The 19,098-nt window shown below is 42.1% G+C and overlaps 1 protein-coding gene across 11 annotated transcripts in view; it reads left to right on the forward strand.

Annotated features, from left to right (window-relative positions):
• The window catches only part of ERG (ETS transcription factor ERG), a 253,703-nt gene that overhangs the window by 143,650 nt on the left and 90,955 nt on the right, over positions 1-19,098 (forward strand). For 2 of the 11 annotated variants that reach the window (XM_074325312.2, XM_074325338.2), the window contains exon 1: positions 871-1,024. The exons of 3 other annotated variants lie outside the window; for them this stretch is intronic. In XM_074325312.2, the coding sequence (XP_074181413.1) occupies positions 1,007-1,024 (18 nt within the window). In that variant the 5' untranslated portion in view covers positions 871-1,006. Of the gene's footprint in view, positions 1-838; positions 1,025-1,190; positions 1,472-3,139; positions 3,162-19,098 lie in introns of those variants that run through there. 6 more of the 11 variants (XM_019730326.3, XM_019730327.3, XM_019730325.3 and 3 more) reach the window with 5 other exon arrangements.

The raw sequence follows: 19,098 nt of genomic DNA on the forward strand, positions 1-19,098 counted from the left end.
GCTGTACTTCCTTCAAGTGGAAAACACACGTGTGGCCCTGAACTTACAGCCTGGCTTCTAAACCACTTACTTAGGTCTTCGCATGGCATCTCTGTGTAGCCAAGAGTTCTGTGTGGGTGTCTTGCAACACTGACGTTTGGCAGAGTGGGACCAGCTCACTGACATTATAAAGTATTTGTAGTAGTTTTAGTTATTTGGGTTTTAAATAAATACTTGCAAACAAGGGTTGGACAGGGCTATTTTCCTCTTTATTTTTCTCAGTTACTTTAATTCTAGAGTTTTTGTGTTTGCTACGGGTTGATTGTGGAACAAAGAAAAATAACGTGTTTGGAAGGAACAAAAAGAAACCATCTGGGACACTCACTTCAGATGTTGACTAAAAGCAGGTTGTTAAAAATCAGCAAGCGAATGGCTCCTATTAAGCTTCGCCATCTCGTCCCCTGAACCAAGTCCCACGTGCAGAGCTTCCTTGTAGGGGAAAGGAGCAGGGAGCAGGCTCCGGTGCTGTGTCCCCGTCGTGTGGCAGATCCAGGGACATGGGGGCCAAGAAGGCCTGGCACCCGGCTGCAGGGCGCCCTCCACGCCTGGGTCCCGAGGTGCTGGCAGCCCACGCGAAGCCATGCGGAGTCCCGCCACATCTGCATCCTGCCTCGGTGCAGCGTGTCACACAGCGGCACACTGGGTCACACCTGCTGCGGCAGGCCTGTCCCAGGCAATGGATGCCTTTTTTTTTTTAAATAAAAAAAAAAGATCTCCTGGCTGCATATCATCAAGAAAAACAACATTGTTTTCAGGGTCTCTTATCTCTCCACTCCCAAATATCCTGTTTCTTCGGGCTGGGCGGCCAGGACCAATAGAAACCTCTTCCTGCCATTGGCTGACTTCATTTCCCAGACTTAGCACAATCTCATCCGCTCTAAACAACCTCATCAAAACTACTTTCTGGTCAGAGAGAAGCAATAATTATTATTAACATTTATTAACGATCAATAAACTTGATTGCATTATGGCCAGCACTATTAAGGTAAGGAAAGGGTTCCTTTTTGTTTGACAAAATCTTGTGCTTGTTACTCTTTTCTTTGGTTTCCTTTATCAAGGCAGATAAGTTAGGATTGGGCAACACCCCCACTGCCACAATAGAGGACAACAAGATTTCCTCTGCACTGCCTAGTAAATTTCCTTTTTCCTACTCCAACCATCCGCAAGGCTTAAAAACTTCAAACTCAGAAAAAATTCGGGTTTTCTAAATTCACTGTTGAGTGCCGTGGATGACTTTTGCAAAGGCTTTTTGGAGCGCATCTGAATTTTCATATTCTTTATCCCTCGCGGTGGCTAGAACCGGCAGCCGACTCGGAGAGGTTGGAGGGCAGGGGCACAGACAAAGATGGGCTTGTCAGTGTTGAACTTCTGGATGCTCTGGAATGACTCCTTAGCATCGCGGATGCCAGCCAGTCCCAGTGGGAGTGAAGAGGTACCTGGCGAGTGGCCGTTGGTCATGGGACGTGCCGATATTGACTTGATTTTTGGATCCTTCATGCTGAGAACGGAGCGTTCTCATAATTCAAGTGGTGGTAATTTGGTTCGCTCGGTTATGTATTTGTCTTTAATAAAATACCTACTTCTCTGCGCGCTGTGGAGTAAACTTTCTTCTCAGTGATGTTTGGTTTGTGGGAATTAGAGAGGAATGGCCTGTCGGTTCTCTGTGTTCTGGGGTGCGAGGTCTGCCGTGTTTTGCTTGCAAATGTGTCTAGTAGATAGTCTGTAGAGATGAAGGTGGAGGTAAATCCATACAGGTGGAAACCGAAATGTCGCCTCACTCCTAGAAGCGAAACCAATGTCATGGTTAGTGCAAGTCAGCAGCATAGTGTATGAAGTCGTGGTCTGTTAAAATATCCGCGAGGCTACCATGCCTTGGTGACATTTGCAGAAATGAGAAAAATCCACAGCAAAAACAGATCCTGAAAGGAGGAAAAAGGTAGTTTGAGGAGTTAGTTGCGTGCATTTCGTTTGGCTGCATGTAGGTGAGAAGCGTTTGGTTGTGTTTTCATCAAGGGTTTTAGTTACTTGGAAAGCTCATGAAAATGGAAGTTTGCCCAGAATTGGGCCAGGGTGTTTTCAAAAATCCTCCTTCGTTTGGTACTTCTGTAATTTGAAATGTTCATGTTAGAGGATTTGATTAACACCTACCATGTAAACTGTTTCAGAAGTTCTGTTCAGTTTTTATTTCTCAAGCTATGTTTTGCTTTTCAAGGTATGTGCAATAATATATATTAAAAAATCATGTATCAAAGACGTTCACCTTATAGAGATTTTTCTTTCTTTGACGTCAGTGATTAAAGTGTGTTGAAATATAACTATCATAGAAAATAATTTTAAAATTGGGGGTTTAATGTACTCCACTCTTAGAAATTATTTGATTTTATAACCCAAAATGCTACCCCTTGTATTCTTATTTTCACTCTTAATTATGTGCATATTTCTTAGCAGTTAAATCAAATATTCTTTGTAAATCTGGACTAGCTTGAGTGTAATCGTGTGTGTGTGTGTGTGTGTGTGTGTGTGTATGTGTGTGTGTTTCAAAAAAACATTGTATTGAAGGACATTAAAATAACAGACCATTCTTCAGAATGGGGGGTACGTTTTGCAAAACACACAAGTGTGTGATATATTTCTGAAGATGGGAAGATATTCTTGAAGCTTGAATGTTTTGTGACTTTCAGAATAAATGCTGGGAAATAGTCTACACTTGTCTAGGACACTGCTTGCTTTAACATTTTATTATGCTGCATTATCTGCATGTTGTATATATCTCAAGTGAACTCGTAAAATGGCTTCAAGTGAATTCTTTTTAATCCTCTGTTGAAACAAAATAGCCCCTCGTTATAGGTAACTTCCTTTAAGACATGTTTCTGTTAGCCTTCCTGGGTCAAGTCATGGATGATTTTACCTACGTGTTTATAGAAAAAGGAGGCCTGAGTCTGTCGTCAACGGTTTTAATTATGTGAGTGCAAAGCTCAAAGGAGCAAAGGGAACATTCTGGCTGTCGGTGGAATTAGGAAACAGTCTCTCCTACAGGCAATTTCCAGTCTCAAACGCACACTGTTTTGTTCTTTCAGTAAATAAACCGATTAGTCAATTAAGTATCAGATGCACCAGATTTGGTAAGTGGTCTTTTTTTTTTTAATTTAGTGTAAGACCATGTAAGTTACATGAAAAGCTAAATGTTTTTATCTCGTTTTTGTGATTCTCACCATTATTTTCCCTTGGTAATTTGGAACAAAGTGTTTCCATTGGAAGAAGTAAAGGAATTTTAGGCTTGCGAGAGAGTCCATTTTTCTCTAAGTGTCCGTGGATTTTAAGATCAGATTACGAGTTCTCATAGAACACAACATGGAAGCATCAGGGTAGTGTTCCCGTTTGCAATTCACGGATCAGTTTTGGGGCTCCCACCGGCTTTGTGCCATCTGACAACCCTCAGGGGTGCTTAATGCCCCTTCCCAGCCTTCTCCACAAAACAGCCTGTGTTTGCCTATAGATTTCATGGAGCCTGTTGTTAGCCTTGGAACTTGATTGTGCTTCCTTTAGGATTTTTAATTTAAGCCCTCAAGACTTCCCTGGTCCTTTTGTTAATGCACCGGCTACTTGGAAAGTCTAATGGAGCCTACATTCCCTTTTCAGAATAATGCTTTTACATGCACACAGTGTGATACCTAGAATGACAAGGAACTAATTATAGTGAAATCCAGTTCTGCCCTTGGACTGCGTGGTGAGTCCTGGAACCCTGGGTTATGCCCCCGATTCTAGGGTTTAAAGACTTGGGGTCTTTAAAATGGGAATGTGGCAATTGTCCTTTGTCCCAGAGACCTGATGCTGAAGGAGGCGGAGAAAGCAAGCCACACACAGCATCTAAGAATCCGACAGGATATGGAAAGTTACTAAGAAGGCTTGAGGAGGGAACAGCTATTACTGTTTCTAGTAGTTGTTTAAAAACGTTGCTGTCTTTGATTTAACAGAGGTTGGAGGGTTTGATGATAACTGAAACATGCTGTGTTAGTTTAAAAACATATAGCTCGTTTCATATTTCATGCCTTGTACCTAGCAGGCGCTCACTGAATATTCACTCTCAGGTGTGAACAAAGACACTTATTGAAAAACTAAGAGTTATATGAAGAAAGTTCATCTCCTCATAGGATTTTGATGGATGTGACGGATGAGTTTAATAGCTTTAGGTATATGATTTTTCACCAACCCATAAGAATTGTTTCATTCCTTGTTAGTTTGGGTGGGAAGGATTCGGTGACAATGGAAGGAATGTAACATGTAGAATGCTGCTGTCCTGCTCTGCAAACCCCCAGAGCAGGCCCTGGCTTCTATCCTTGCCTAAAAGAGGAATTACTGGCCGTTATCTTAAAATGACCTACTGCTTGCATTCGTGGGCATCTCTGGAACATAGTTTGCTCTCTGCATATGCAGTAGCTTCTCTGAGAGAGAGAGAGAGAGAGAGAGAGAGAGAGAGAGAGAGAGAGAGAGAGAGAGAGAGAGAGAAAGAAAGAGAGAGAGAGCACACCGGGCACCCTGACGAACGGAACGACTGAATTTGTGGTATTCTTTCCCATTAAATACACTTATGTAGGATTGCAAAGCTCTTAGAGGCTCTGTCTCCTGGAGACTGAACCATTTCTTAATTACCTTTATTTTTCTTAAAGTGATTACTTCATTCTTATTGTTGTTATTGTTATTGTTATTATTTTGCAAAACAGACCTTTATTAAAAAAACAAACCCACACATATACACTTGTTAACGTCTTGAAAAAGCACACATAAAAATAAAATAAATAAATGAAACAGTCATTACCTATGCTTTCAGGAAAATCTTGCTTCTGTGTTTAGAACTAAAGAATAAAGTTCCATCTATGGGAGTAGAGACCCACACCAGCAAATTCCACCCGGGCACCCTAATAACTTGGCAGGTATATTGATTTAACGGCTGACGCAGAAGGGGAATCACAATGCTGGAGGCCGTGGGAAAGCCAGGACTAGAGTTTCTCTGAAGTGTGAGAACTTGGAGGAGAATGTGAGGCAGCGACAGCCTCCAGGCCCTTCCAGGGTTGGTAGCATATTCTGCTGGGGCGGGATCTTTTCCTTAAGCCTAGGGAACAGCTCAACTGCCCTGGAGGACCCATCCTGCTCTCTGTCCCGACAGGATGGATGACAGCTGTTCTCTGCCCCTGAGATTCTTTTCTTATGTTACATGGCTACAGACACACCTGCATTTGAATCCTTACAAGTCATGCGACTCTGGCAAGGGACGTAACTCATGTGACCTCAGTTCCCTCACCTGTAAAAGGGGTTATCCTGCCTGGTGCTGGTGTGTGTTCTGGTTGGTAAACCTCTCGTAGGTGCTCAGTCAATGGCAGATGCCATCAGACAGTCCGTTCCGAATAAGTTGCACTCTTTTTGGCTCTGCTCTGAATTCTCTCTCTGTTTTCCATTATCCTGATTCAGTTGTGAAGCCCAGAGCCACGCAGGTTTTGTTGTAATGGTTTCGAAGAGACAGGAAGAAAAGCAGGGTCACTTCTACATGTCACAACTATGGTCTCCCATACCAGGACAGGCAGGCATACTGGGTCTGGGAGGCCATAAGCCAGGGGAGGTCAGGAGGAGAAAGGCTGGAGGGGGTCCTTGGGTAAGGGTGTATGTGGCAAGCCAGGTAGCAAACATGTGGGCAGGCAGAGTGTCCCGGGGTCCTTCAGGCGCACTGGTCAGAGGGTCGATTTAGTCCTGCTCTCAGGACTGGAGCCTCTCAGGGTGGAGGCTGTCGGCTTGTAGCTGAAGGAGGGCAGAGGCCTGCAATGCATCTTGTTCCTGCTTAGGGCAAAGCAGGGAAGCTGGAGCACTTCCACTGTTCCACATTCTCATTCATTTTGAAAAATGCGTCTTGTTCTGAACAAATTATAGTAATAAAACATTCTCATTGTAGAGAAAATTAAAAAAACAAAAACAAAGAAAGAACCCATTACAAAGTCAATACAAATTGCCTCCTCCCAATCAGCCCGAGGAAATGACTAGCATTTTGTGTGTCCTCCTGCACGTTTCTGCCTGTTCGTCTATCCATCTAGCTTGCCTTTCTCAGTTAAGCCGGTTTTACAGACATTTCCCGCGTCACTAAACATGTTTTTAAAAGCACAATTTTTATGCTTAATTACATTCCATCTAAAATAACTATTATAATTTATATAACCAATATAGGAAATACTATTGCTTTCAGTTTTTCACTATAACTATATTGCAATGCACCCTCTGTCTAATTTTTTTTTAATTCACTTTATTAGTATTGGTGCTTAGGAAAGGGGTTATTAGACCAATGGGTATAAGTATTTTTACAGTCTCCACCAAATTTAAAGGTTTGCCAATTAAAAGAAAAAAAAATAGCCCATTGACTCTCTAGAAGGGTTGTACAGTTCCCGTCTCTTCCAGCCATAGTTGAGGCTAGTTTCTCTGCACGCATAACAACTCTGAATATTTTACGCTTTGAATCTTTGCCATTCTAACAGGCAAAAATGAAATCTCATTTTTACTTGTATTTCCTTAATTATAGTACTTCATTACCTTTTTTGACTGTGAACCTATTTCAGCTAGTGGCCACAGTGACCTCTGAAACTTTTTCTTATTCATACTTTCATTTCTTGTTTGATCAAACTTATTTCCCACACATTTTCCCTATTGAACATGACCGAGGCATGTTTTGTAAAGTTTAAGATCATTCCTCATTCTGTCCGCTCTCTTGCGCTTGGTTTTCTCGCTTGTCAGCATATTTTCCCGGCTGTGCTTGTGTTTGTGAATACTCTATGAATACTTTATATATACCAATGTAAGTCATAGAACCTGTTTTACTGATAGTCTGTCCATCTCTTTTGTGTCTTCCACAGGGACTGGCAAATTGCAGCAGTTCAATAAAAATTAGTTGAAAAAATAAATTTTAATTAAGATCCTTTGAAATCCCAAAGAGAAAATGAAAATCCCTGAGTAATATAATCATTATTGTAGATTTCAAAGAGGAGTCATATTTCTTTAGAGGTATTTCTCCTAGCTAAGTAAAAATTAATTAAGTGGAATTACACTGTTGTTTAAAAAAGCATAGAAAATCGTTTTTAAAAGGTAGCTGTTGTATCTTGAATTCATAATCCAAATTACCATCATCCTCAGAACTGCTTGCTGCATGCCAGGCTCTGTGCTAGGCGCTCTCGTTACCTCGTGTGATGCTCACCGCACCCTGGGCACTGTTGCTTTTTGTACAGATAATGGTAGAGGGTCGGAGAGGCTAAGAAAGTTGCTCAAGTCTCACGAATGTCTGTGTTGCCTCTTGATGTATCATCCCACGATCTTTCTTTCCTGCTGTTTGCCCTAGCCCCAAGTATCGAAGTACTGTGCAGAAAAAAAGATGTCTTAAATGATGTAGTGATGCGTTAAATAATTGAATAACGACAGTTATTATAAGTGGCGAAGCAACAATGATTATACTTTTGGCTCATCAAGATAAAGTGCTAAAAAATCCAAGAGCTAAAACTCTAGCACCAGATTCTGTCTTTACTCCGTGCCAGAATTATTCCCATATTTGGCAATATCCAAGGGGCAGAGGTTCTAGATTCCAGGTCAGTTGCTGATTTAAATTTCCTCATCCCACGTATCAACTTCCTTGCTCTCATCTTGGCGTCAGTAATGAAAATGCAGCTCACAGTTTTCCATCAGGTCTTACCAAGTCTCTTAGCAGGGGTGTTCTTGGAATTAAACTCCGGGAAGAACGGTAATCTGCTGTTGTACACAGATAAGTGCTGAGACATTTAGAAAAGAAACACCGAGGCCAAGCAGAATTATTTATGTTTAAAGCCGTGTCATAGTCCAATCATAACATTAACATCAGGGCTGCTCCTTCAAATGCTTTTGCTCAAGACAACACAGGTCAAATTCTGGAGATTATAATAAAGAACATTGATAATGTGTCCTGCAGAGAAGCTGCGCTCCTGAATTTAACAGTCGCTTTTAAATCATTCTACCTTGACGATTTACCATCTCTCTTCCCATTGTAAAATTACAGTATAGCAAATTGATTTTTTTTTCATTTAACAATTATTGACCCAGAGTCAGCACTGAAGAGAGAATATCCCCACCCCTCCCCTCATCCCATTCATATTCCCCCAAGGCGATGAGTTCAGATCATTAGCCAGTGGCGAGTTGATCACCCCATTCCCTTTGGGTCCCATTGGGTCTTACTGAGTTTTATTTTTTAAAGTTAACCGTAGGCATGTGATGCCCACCTTTGAGGAAGAGGAAACTGTTGAAACAACACTTCAGAATTTGTTAACACAATTAGTTTGTGTCTCAATTGGAGGTAGATTTCCCAAGACGTTGCTCCAAGTTAAAAAAAAAAAAAAAAAAAAAGAAATGTGTGTGGTTTTATATTGCAAAGTCCTCTTTGGATCGGTGTTGTATGTATGTGTTACCTGACCTGCCAAGAGCATCAAAAACATGAAGGTTACACAGAGCAAGCACAGCCCGCATTTATCTTATTCCCTAGGAGGCACTTGCTACTCTGTTTCTTCACAGCATCCTTAAAATAACCTCTGTGGGGAAAGGAGTGGCCTTATCTTTCTTGCGAGGAAAGGGAGGTGTAGATGCAAAGGCGGGTGTGGGAAAGTGGAAAGAGGCAGGCCTGGGAGATGGTGGCTGAAGCTTCAGTTTGGTTCTGTGGGACCTCAGCAGGTGAACTCACCTATCCTGGCCTTAGTTCCTTCTTAGGAAAAAGGGAAATGGTCTTCCTGGCTGGCATTTCGTCCTTGACAAGTCCCTTAGCTCCTAATATCTGGGTATTTCCATCTGTGACAACAGTTTCTGCTTCACAGGTTAGGGTGAGATTGAAGGGGTTGGATCCCTACTGAGCACATGGGAAGTCCTTTAGTACATGCTAGCTAATTTTATTATTCATTTGAGTCAAGTAAATTTTCCTTCTAGGACTAAAATCAGGAGATCTGTAAAAGCTTTATTTTTCTTTCTCTCAATTTCTACAACGGTTTGTGAATTGAAATTTTTTTTTTCAAGTAGCCAGTTTTCCTCTGACTAACATGTTCTTTTCTGCTTATTATGAAATAAACACTCTTACAGAACAGTGAGTGCTGTTCTTCACAGCACTTACTCTGCATTGGAGATGGATTAAAACAGTGTTAGGAAACCCCTGGCGTGGCGTGTGCCTCAGGCTCTGCCCAGCTGGTCCTGGAGAAGACCTTCAAGTGCTTGCCCTTGGCTCGCTCTCCTTCTCACGCTTACACTCCTTCCCTCCCCTTTGTCTCGCTTTGCAATAGCCAACACCCAACAGGAGGCTTTTAAAACATAGAGGACCACAGTCAGGATGAGGAGGGCGTCTCCAATGCTCAGGGGTTCCTCCTGGACCTGCTTTCATCCACCCCACGCTGCCTCTCCCAGACACTTGATCACTTGCCTCTCCTCCCAGGAGATCTGGGACAGCCAGGCTGGCAAGCCTTTAATCTGGAATAAAGAAATACAGAGATGAATCTGGAGGCCCTGCCTGTGGGAGGTACCAGTCCTCCAAAGCAGTAACTTCGCCTCTGCTTTTGCATTCTATGTTTTAACTTCATCTGTGCGAACGCCTAGAATTAGAAGCATATGTGGTTCAAGGTCAAATACAAGTGGCGTTATGAGCTATCTGACGTCTGAATTATTCGTTCCACCAGTTGGAGTTACCATGGATTGTCTTGTTGACTTTACCTCTCAGCCAGAGACTGTGGACCCTATTAAGCCTGTGTTACGCACAGGAGAAGAGAAATACAATTTATTTTGCCAGGATAACATCCCAGCAAAGAAAGCCACCCTTTGTTTCTGGGCATCCTAGAGAGTAACTCTTGTCCTAATCAAAAAGCTCATCCCAATGACTCACTCTTGGAAGCACAATCAGATAGCAAACAGTTTGGATAAGAAGCTGGTTATGCAATAAGGGCACATATATATTTTTAAGCCTTGTTCTTTGGAGATGGAAAAACATCTTTTTTTAGATCACATGTTTACTGCTTTGGTAAACAGTAAAATGCTGCTGTAGCAATTACCTTGAGGATAAAGGGTTTGTAGACAGATACTTCCTGCGTTCACTTCCTACACAGATAGCCAGCCCAACCAGAGACGCACCAATGCAGGAAGGGCTCCCAATGGGCTTCCTTTTCGAAAGCGGGTTGGTTATTCATTATCTCCTCTCCAAAGGGAATAGCCTGTTGCTACAGATTTTCTGGCAGAATTCTCTGTCTTGAAGTAGGTAAAAATACGATGTTTCTAAAGTTACAGCTTCAGGCCCTTGTTCTTATCCTTGGTCTTGTCTGCCAGCTGGTTTTTATGGCGATGCGTGTAACTAGATTAGACATGTCTGTGAGTAAGACATGTGCCCTGTAGGCTTCTTGGTCTCCTTTGAATCATAGAGAAGGATGCATGAGTCTGCTTTTGTCTTTATTTGTTGGGAAATAGGCCACTTTCAGATTCAATGGAAGTTTTTTTTCTATGGTTATTTAGGGTAAAGGGCATTTTAGTTTTTGCTTTCTTTAGTCAAGCAGAGATCACTGGATTTGGGTATGAAAATCTCAGTGCACAGATTGTTCCCTGTGCTGATTTTACACCACTTATTAAATTCAAATGAATGCATTGTTCCGATCCTTTGAACCAAAGCAAGTAAAACCACAACACACAAACACCGAACAATACGGGATCATCAATTATCCATCCACAGGATATGTCCTTACCGACTGGCCCCTTTGTAGGGGAAAAAATATATCAAGTCAATAAACAGTAACACTGAACAATAAACTAAATAAAATAAATAGCACCTGAAAGCCACACAACTCAAGCACTGGCCAAACGCCAAAGAGTGATGGCTCCCTACTCTAAACATGGAAACCTACAGCTCCACCCAGATCTCCTGAAATAATCAGAAAACTGAGCAGCCATTAATTGTCTTTGGTGATCAGAAAGCGCCTGAGAGTTTTGTGTTATAATGGACAAGTGGACTGTCCAATAGAGATTCGTCCTCCAGCACGCATTCCACAGGTGCTGATGATTGGCAGGTGGGGAGGCAGAGACTGTATGTGACCCTGAGAAGTGGCCAGACACCATTTGATGTAGTCATGTTGTATGAAGGTGCTAATCTGTGGATATACTCGTACTCTAATGATTTTGTCTACACAGCACATATATTCAGCTGACATGAAATTACCCAAAGAGATGTTTGCTTTGGGAGAATCATTTGTTTGTATGCTTTCATTCATCTTGTTGGAAGACCCTGTAAAATCTCAGGACCCTCCTGTTTGAATGAAGACTGCTTTCTTCCTCTGCATTTATCCCCTCTGGACCTTATTGTGCAGCTTTGTTCGCTTTGGGTGAAACTCTGTGAGGCATTTCCCAAATCTCCCAACATGCTTCCAGACAGTACCCGCTGCCACTTCTGCTGCTTTACAAAATGACAACTCTGAGCTCTTGAGTCTGTGTTGGTCCCAGTGCCCCTGGCATCATGGTTGTGTGATCGTGGCACAGGACTGTACAGCGGACAGACTAATCTTTGGTGCCAGATGGAGTGACACCCCTGTTGGCATCTTCCCTGAAAATAACCACTGTCTGCCTGAGGATTGTGGTTATTTTGTTTGTTTTCTTTAGCCTGAAGTGAATACAGGTCCAGTTTATCCATTGTAATAACACGTTGTTTAAGCAACAACAACAATCATAAAAAAAAAAGTTGTTCTTTTTCTCCATTTCAAAAAGAATTATTGTAGGCGTTTAGAAAATAAAAATTTAGAATAGGAAATTACAGTAATTGATATTACACCATCAAGAGTCTGTTAAGAGTTTATTCTTTTGGATTTTTTTCTTTTTTTTTCTTTTTGGCTTTCTCCCATGCACACACACATATTCTTTTAACAGAAAAATAAAATTTGAGAAATTAAACTCATTTTTTGATAGTCCTTTTCTACTCCTTTTTTTTTTTTTCTAGGATAGTGAAGAAAAGAGGAGTAAAGGCTGAACTTTATATGATCCGTTTTAGAGATTAAGGCCCCATATCCCTTTCTAAGGACCCAGTTTCCTATTATGGAGCAGAACTACACTGCTGGGGGCAGCCCCTTGTTCCCCAGTGCCCTGGCAAGTGACTTCACTTTTCTGTGCCTCAGTTTCTTCATCTATAGAACAGATTCCATAGTGATCATAAGGCCTGTTTTCTGGTGGTCGTTGCAAGGACTACATCGCCCAATGCATGTACGTGTTTTGAACAGCAGTGAGCTTCAGTGTGCAAAGCACGTTCACTGTCACGGGCTCTTTTTGGCTGTTTGGCCGTATTATTTCATTTACTCTCATGTCTTACTTGCCTTTTCTTGATTGTGTTTGTTTCCAATGTTTGCCTGTTGAACGGACGGGTCTAATATGCTTTGGGTATTTATAGCTTCTTCTGAACAGATGAAAAGTGTTTCCCCATCTGTTATTCGCTTTTTTCTCAAGCTATTCCTTTGAAGATAGTAGAGAAAACACAGTAGAGTCACCATTGTGAGTCCATTGACTAGTTCAAGCCACGTGGTAGCCAGACTTTGAGCAGCTGAACTCAGCTGCATTTTCATGAGCCCAAAACACCACGAGTGAGAAACCAAGATGGAAGGCTGCACGAGATTCATGTTTTACTTCCTAGCCTTATCTCGGGCCTGGGCCAGTGACGGAACGAATGGATTCATACAATGGGGAGTGACAAGGGTCCGGCCTGGTCCTAGAATGGAAGGCGTCAGCTGCTATTTTGAGCTAACTACTAGAGCTGGCACAGTCTTTAGAAAAGAAGAGCAGGCGTCTACTGGATTCTCCCATTGCCAGTTAGTGTTCATCAGTGAGACTCTGTGGAACCTCACTGAACACCAGCAAGTCTTAGAACACTGGTTGTTAAAGTTCAGGACTCCACATCTTAAGTTATGTGGCTGCCATCATGTAATCTTTTATCTGTGCGGACCATGCCTGGTAAGACACAATAAATGTCTATTCGACAAATATTCTGTAAGTGAATGACTGCCTGCCTGGATGATAAATGCATGAGTGAGAGAATTAATTAGTGAGGTAGCACCTGATAACGTGTCACAGAGAATTAATTCATTTAATCCAATGGGCACTTATTGACTTCTTATATGCAAAGCATCCTGTTAGTGGCCCCTAGAGATTGAGAGTAGTTGTGCTTATTGCCCAGAAGACAGAATTATTACTGCATCTTGCATGCTCCTGTGGCTACATTCAGATGCCTAATGTGAGACATAAGTGTGTGTGTCTGTGTGGTGTGTGTGTGTGTGTGTGTGTGTGTCCTAAAGAGTCTGACTGGGGGAAGGTAAGATGGTTGTGCAGCTAGATTTTGAATATTTGTGAGCACATGATAAGTACATGTTCTTTCTTCTGGGCCATGGTTGGAGATGCTTTCCACTTAAGAATTAAAAGCAGAAAGATGGTTCTCAGAGCCTGCATTTCACTACATGACCCTTATCTGGATAAAGCAAAACCGAGCAGCCTTTTTACTTTTACTCAGTGGCAACACCTACCAGTGTTTGTATATCCAGGGTTTGCATTGGGTCACCTGAATATTCAACTGTTACAAACCTCTATGCAAAAAGTCCTTCTGGTCACAAAATGACGTACAGCTGTGTTTAATGGACTATAATGGGCACTATTTGTTTTTCTTCTTTTGTTACTGTAGTCACTCCTAAATTTCAGTGAAGCTGTAACTTAATCTGTTCAACACGTATGCTGGTATCCAGTGAGCGTCTCCACATTCATTGGTGAATCAGGCAGCTCTTACAGCACTGTCATTATTATGCAAATGACATCTGCAATAGATATGTGCTAACACATTTTCATAAATAGGTCAATTCTTTGTATTCAGTTAGAAGAGAATCTGCTTAATAATAAACATTAACTTTAATAGCAGTTAACAACCAATTTATCTAAGCCAGATAATCAAATTGGATTCCCTGCTGAAATTTTAAGTTTAGCAAGCATACTTCTTATCGAGTCTGAGTGGTCCAATTATTATATACACACCAAGGAAAATGTCATCTTTCATAAAACCTACAGTATTCTGTTATCTCGATGAGCATTTTTTTATGCACTGTTATTCAATCGAATAATTTAAGAATTTGCCTCACCATTGTTTCTCCAGCATCGAGCACAGTACCTGGCACATAAAGTGCAGAATTCTCCATAAATGATTTGCTGCATGAATGAACACGTGAATAAAGGACCAAATGTGTACTGAAATCTTGAGTGACGTATGCCTTTGGCAGTCTGTGTGATTAAAAGAAATCTGACTTAGTCCTTCTCCTAGCAAAAACTACCTTTAGTTGGTAAGGAGGTGAAGAAAAGGAAACCACTTTAATTTGAGAAAGTTGGAGGAAACCCAGTTGTTCATCTAGGATTCCAGTGTTTCTCAACCCAATTATGCTTTGGATCAGTGCACTCTTAATTGTTTTTAGGATAATTAAAAGGAATGCCTAAGAGAACTAGGATTTTCTTGGGGAGTGAGTATACATGAAACAATCATAATTTGACTAATTTGCCCACAAATGTTGGTTGAAAAAACATAGTAAGAAATTAGATTTTAATTCTCATTTTTTAAAAATAACTTCTAACATTATTTTCAGACAAAACTTTGAGAGATTTAAAGATGTTTGTCGAAACATGTCTCCACATGACTTTGATTAGAATGTGAACTGGACATTCCCTCCCAGTGGTACAAGAACCATATTTTCCTAAACAGAAAAATTAAGGCATGGTCAGACAAAGGAGTTTACATTAAAAAATTTTGCAAAACTACTATTATTCTGAAAAATTAAGGCCATGTGGTTGCTGTAACCAGGAAGTTACCTAATTCTTGGCATAGTCTGGAGCACTTTTGAAAGTTGTACTAACTGTGGGCCATAGAATGCCCTAAAATGGCAAAATTTTTGTTAAAAATACCATCCATGGTAGTATATTAGTTTTCTAGAGCTGCGGTCAGAAATTACCATAACTAGGTAGCTTAAAACAATGAAAGTTTTTTTCTCTTGCAGTTTAGGAGGCCAGATGTCCAAAATCAAGGTGTCAGCAGGGTTGGTTCCTTCTGGAGCCTGTGAGGGAGAATCCATCCCATGCCTCTCTCCCGGTTTTTGGTGGCTGTCCACACCTTTGCGTTCCTTGGTTTGTAGACTTGTCACTCCAATCTGTCTCCACGTCACCCTCTTCTCAGTCTTCATCTGCGCTTTTTGGGCTCGTATGAGGGTACTCTCATTGCATTTAGGGTTTACCATACTCTAGTATGATCTCATCTCCTTCCTTACCTTAATGTCATCTGCAAAGACCTTACTTTCAAATAAAGTCATATTCTGAGGTTGCAGGTGGACATAGGGGACGCTGTTCTGCCCACTGCAGGTAGGAAAGAGACAAAGCTGGTTTCAAAGGTGGCAGCTTCTCTTCTTCACGTTGCTTGGCCATGAGGACAGCAAAATGCCACTTATTGATACTGCCTGACAGGTGAATCACTGATGGCTGGGATTCTTATGTTCATACTTACGTGTGAATCACTTACGTGTAAATACCATTTTAGAATATGTAAATACAATGAGTTTCATTTAAAAAATATACAACTTCATAGCATGAACGTCAACCGTTATGTCCATCGTGGAATCCAGCATGATGATCAAAATAAAAATCACTGTAAGGCAAAGTGTTGACTCTGCAACCGTTTCAGTTTCACAAGATACTGAGTTTGACGTTGTGGTTTCCCTTATCTCATAATTTTACTTGGTAAATGTCGAGAAGTGCAACAAGGTTAAGGCAGCCCACAATAGCTCACCAGGATCACGTGGGGAATTTGCTACGAGGCAGCCAGCCAATCATCCTCATGCTGTCTGCCCAGTCTAGACGCGTGGATCAGTGTTCTGTTTACATCTTGTAAAAAAAAAAAAAAAAAAATGATTCATGTGGCTTTCTTCACTGAAGGCTTCAAGTTGAACACACGGTTCTCAGACTGAACTCATAAAATGGTTTTGTATGCTGTGGTACTGTCAGGTGCTATGATTTCAGTTTTGATATCTGCTGAAGTCATACACACAGAGGATTTGAGCCCAGAAATGTGAACTGCCCCCAAACTTTCTGGTGTGTTCGGTCTTGTGAAATGGATCTGACTCCAAGCCAAAAATTGAATTTCGTCTAATCACTGACAACGAAGTCTCTGCAGGATTGCCTTGGGAAAGAAACGCAAATTTAAATTAAGAACCAGATCAGGGGCTCTCGCCCTCTTGTTTGTGTGTGCCCTTGTCTACTCCAAGAACACGCGATGGTCACTGAGGGATGAAAAGTTGGCCAGCTCCAGTGCCAGTCGCTTGTCCCCACCTCACCGCAGGCTAAGGCACCAGGAGCTCCCTCTGTGACATGGAACCCTTGGCTTGCGTCTGACTTGGCTGCCAGTACGGAGATGGTGTGATGCCTGTGATGCAGAAGTCAGTCCCCCTGGCTTTGCTTTCACAACTCTTGCTCTGGAGGGTAAGGACTTTCTTACCTGCTATTGGCAGGAAAAGGCACAGTGAAACATAAATGCTAGCCACGAAGCCAAGCCCCCGGGGCCAGGATGTTTTGTCCTAGGTTGCGGCACTGTGTCCCCATCTGATGCACAGCTCTGTCTTGTCACTGTCTATTCCTGTTGTTAGAGGCCAATCTGGAGACCAGCATGAGGGAGATATGCCATGGAAACTTAGCCTTTTGTGTACAAACACATCCCTGAGCCTTTCAATGTAATGACGCATCCACTGGAAAAAAGAGAAACACGGTTCAAAGGAGAGCTAAGGTCTAATGTTAGGATGGACTATTTTGGGAACTGTCATTAGCCTTCATGAAGACTGGATTAAAATCTTGGGAGAGAGAAATTGCTTTACAATATACTAAATGAGCATTTCCATTTTTTCCGTTTATTATTTTCTTATTTTTTATTAGGTTGGTGCAAAAGTAATTGCGGTTTTTGCAGTTATTTTCAACCTTTTAAACCGCAGTTACTTGTGTGCCAACCTAATAAAATCTGAGTACGGTCACACTAGCAGACAGGCTGCTTACGCAGAGCATCTGGTCCTCATATTACTTTATATAGGTACTTAAATGTTCTTATGCTCTGTATGGGGTATAATATGCACCCATTGGTTAGTACCCACCTCTGAGGTGCGTGGGCCTTATCCTTTCTCTGCTGATCATTAATGTCGTGGACGTAAATACCATCCAGTGGCTTGGGATAAACTAACGCTAAAGCAAGCCATTGCCTGAGTGGTAAGTGACGTGATCTCAGAGATTTCTCTTCAGTGTCGTAAAGCTATTTTTAACTGTAGCCTTCTTAGTAGACTACCTAACCACTCAGTATTTCACATGGGCCAACTCATTTCGCCCAATCGGTTGCAGGATACACTGATAAAGGCGAGATCACAAGTTTGCTCCCCATGAAAGCTAATAACTTCTTAGAGATAAAAAAAAAAGAAAAAAAAAACAACAAAAAAACTCTTCCCTCTGTGACCACAGGCTGCATCACTCATGCAAATGCCTGCCGTGGTTGGAAGAGAGGAATTGAGTCAAGTGAGAGGCTAGCTAGCTCCACACAAATATTCCTACTGTTGGACAAAACAAAAGAAAAAAGAAAGAAAGAAAAAGACAGAAAAGAAACAAAAAGGAAAAAGAAAAGGAAAATAACACCTCAAGTTATGTTTCCATTAGCATACATTTGTTCCTACAAGGAAGCGACTTTGTCCAACTCCCCCAAAGCTAGTGATTTTATTTAAAAATGCCTGGAGCCATTTTTCACACATGGAGCCTCAGCTTGCTCAAACCGTGGCCCACGTCACCTGCGTTAGTCACAGAGCTGCGCCTCACTCCCCGTCCTCCTGGACTTTGTCATCCCTGCACATCTGCAGAAAGAAACCGTTTACGTGGAATTCAAATCTGGTTGTTTAGTCTACAAGGAGGGGGGGAAGGATTCTGTCTCTTTAATGTTTATAACGGTTGGACAGAGCCTGTCGGGTGAAGGTTAATTGCTCTCCAGTTTAAGCAGTTGTGTGCCCAGATGGGTTATCAGGGCTGAACACTCGTTACAAGATTAATCTCATTTCCGACAAGACTTCCCTTTCCTTCAACTGATTTTTGCCCAGCTATTGGAGCTGTCATCAGCCGTTAAAAGAAGGGTGGATTACTCTGGGATATTAACGCTGGTATACAGTGAAACAATGCCGCACGGTGTCATATCTCAGGGGACAGCTTTGGGAGAACACATTTCAGGGGTGTTACGAAGGCTGGGGCCTCGGGCTCATAAACAGTGGGACAATTGGGCCACTTAAGTCAGCAGAGGCTCCCTGAGAAGGTGCAAGGCAATTGTAGCTGCCTTGTGTGCAGGCTCCTGTGTACAGAAGTTCCTGGCCTGTGCTCACTCTTGATTTACAACTGCGCTCTGCCCAGCTCATCCCTCTTTAGGCCCCACCTCAGCGGTGAAGAACGGGATATGTGTGCAGCATCCACACTGAGTTCTGTGGAGGAGGCACCGCTTCATTTAATGCCTGTGCACATCTCTGGTTTCTGTTGAATGTCAGGGATTTCGGAGGTGCCGTCGTCACGTATTTCCCTAGAAACAGTAGGCAGAGTTTTTCTTTATTTAATACCTAGTACCTTCCTTTCTTTGCTTTGTCTTGAGACATTCTTCCACAACCCTGGCCAAGAAGCCGTGACATCTTACCCCTTTGGGATTTGGCATGTGCCAATCAGCTCATTCATTTATTTACCAACAATCTAGTGGGCACTCACCATGGCTTTGGGTACAGGGGACAGGCACGTGCGGCACTCTCAGTCCAGTGGGGATGCGGAGGGTGTGACAAATAGAACATAGTGGAACAGTGACACTAGACGGTGTCAGAAGGTGAGGAACACACCTGACAGAGCATGGTGACGGGACAGGGGCTCCAGTGCAGACGAGGTGATTGGGGAAGGAAGGCCCTCAGGCAGAGACCCCAAGGAAGTGTCAGAACAAGGCTTGGA

This window comes from Rhinolophus sinicus, chromosome 17 (assembly GCF_057876585.1).
Source record: "Rhinolophus sinicus isolate RSI-liver-muscle chromosome 17, RSI-T2T, whole genome shotgun sequence".
Classification (NCBI taxonomy): domain Eukaryota; kingdom Metazoa; phylum Chordata; class Mammalia; order Chiroptera; family Rhinolophidae; genus Rhinolophus; species Rhinolophus sinicus.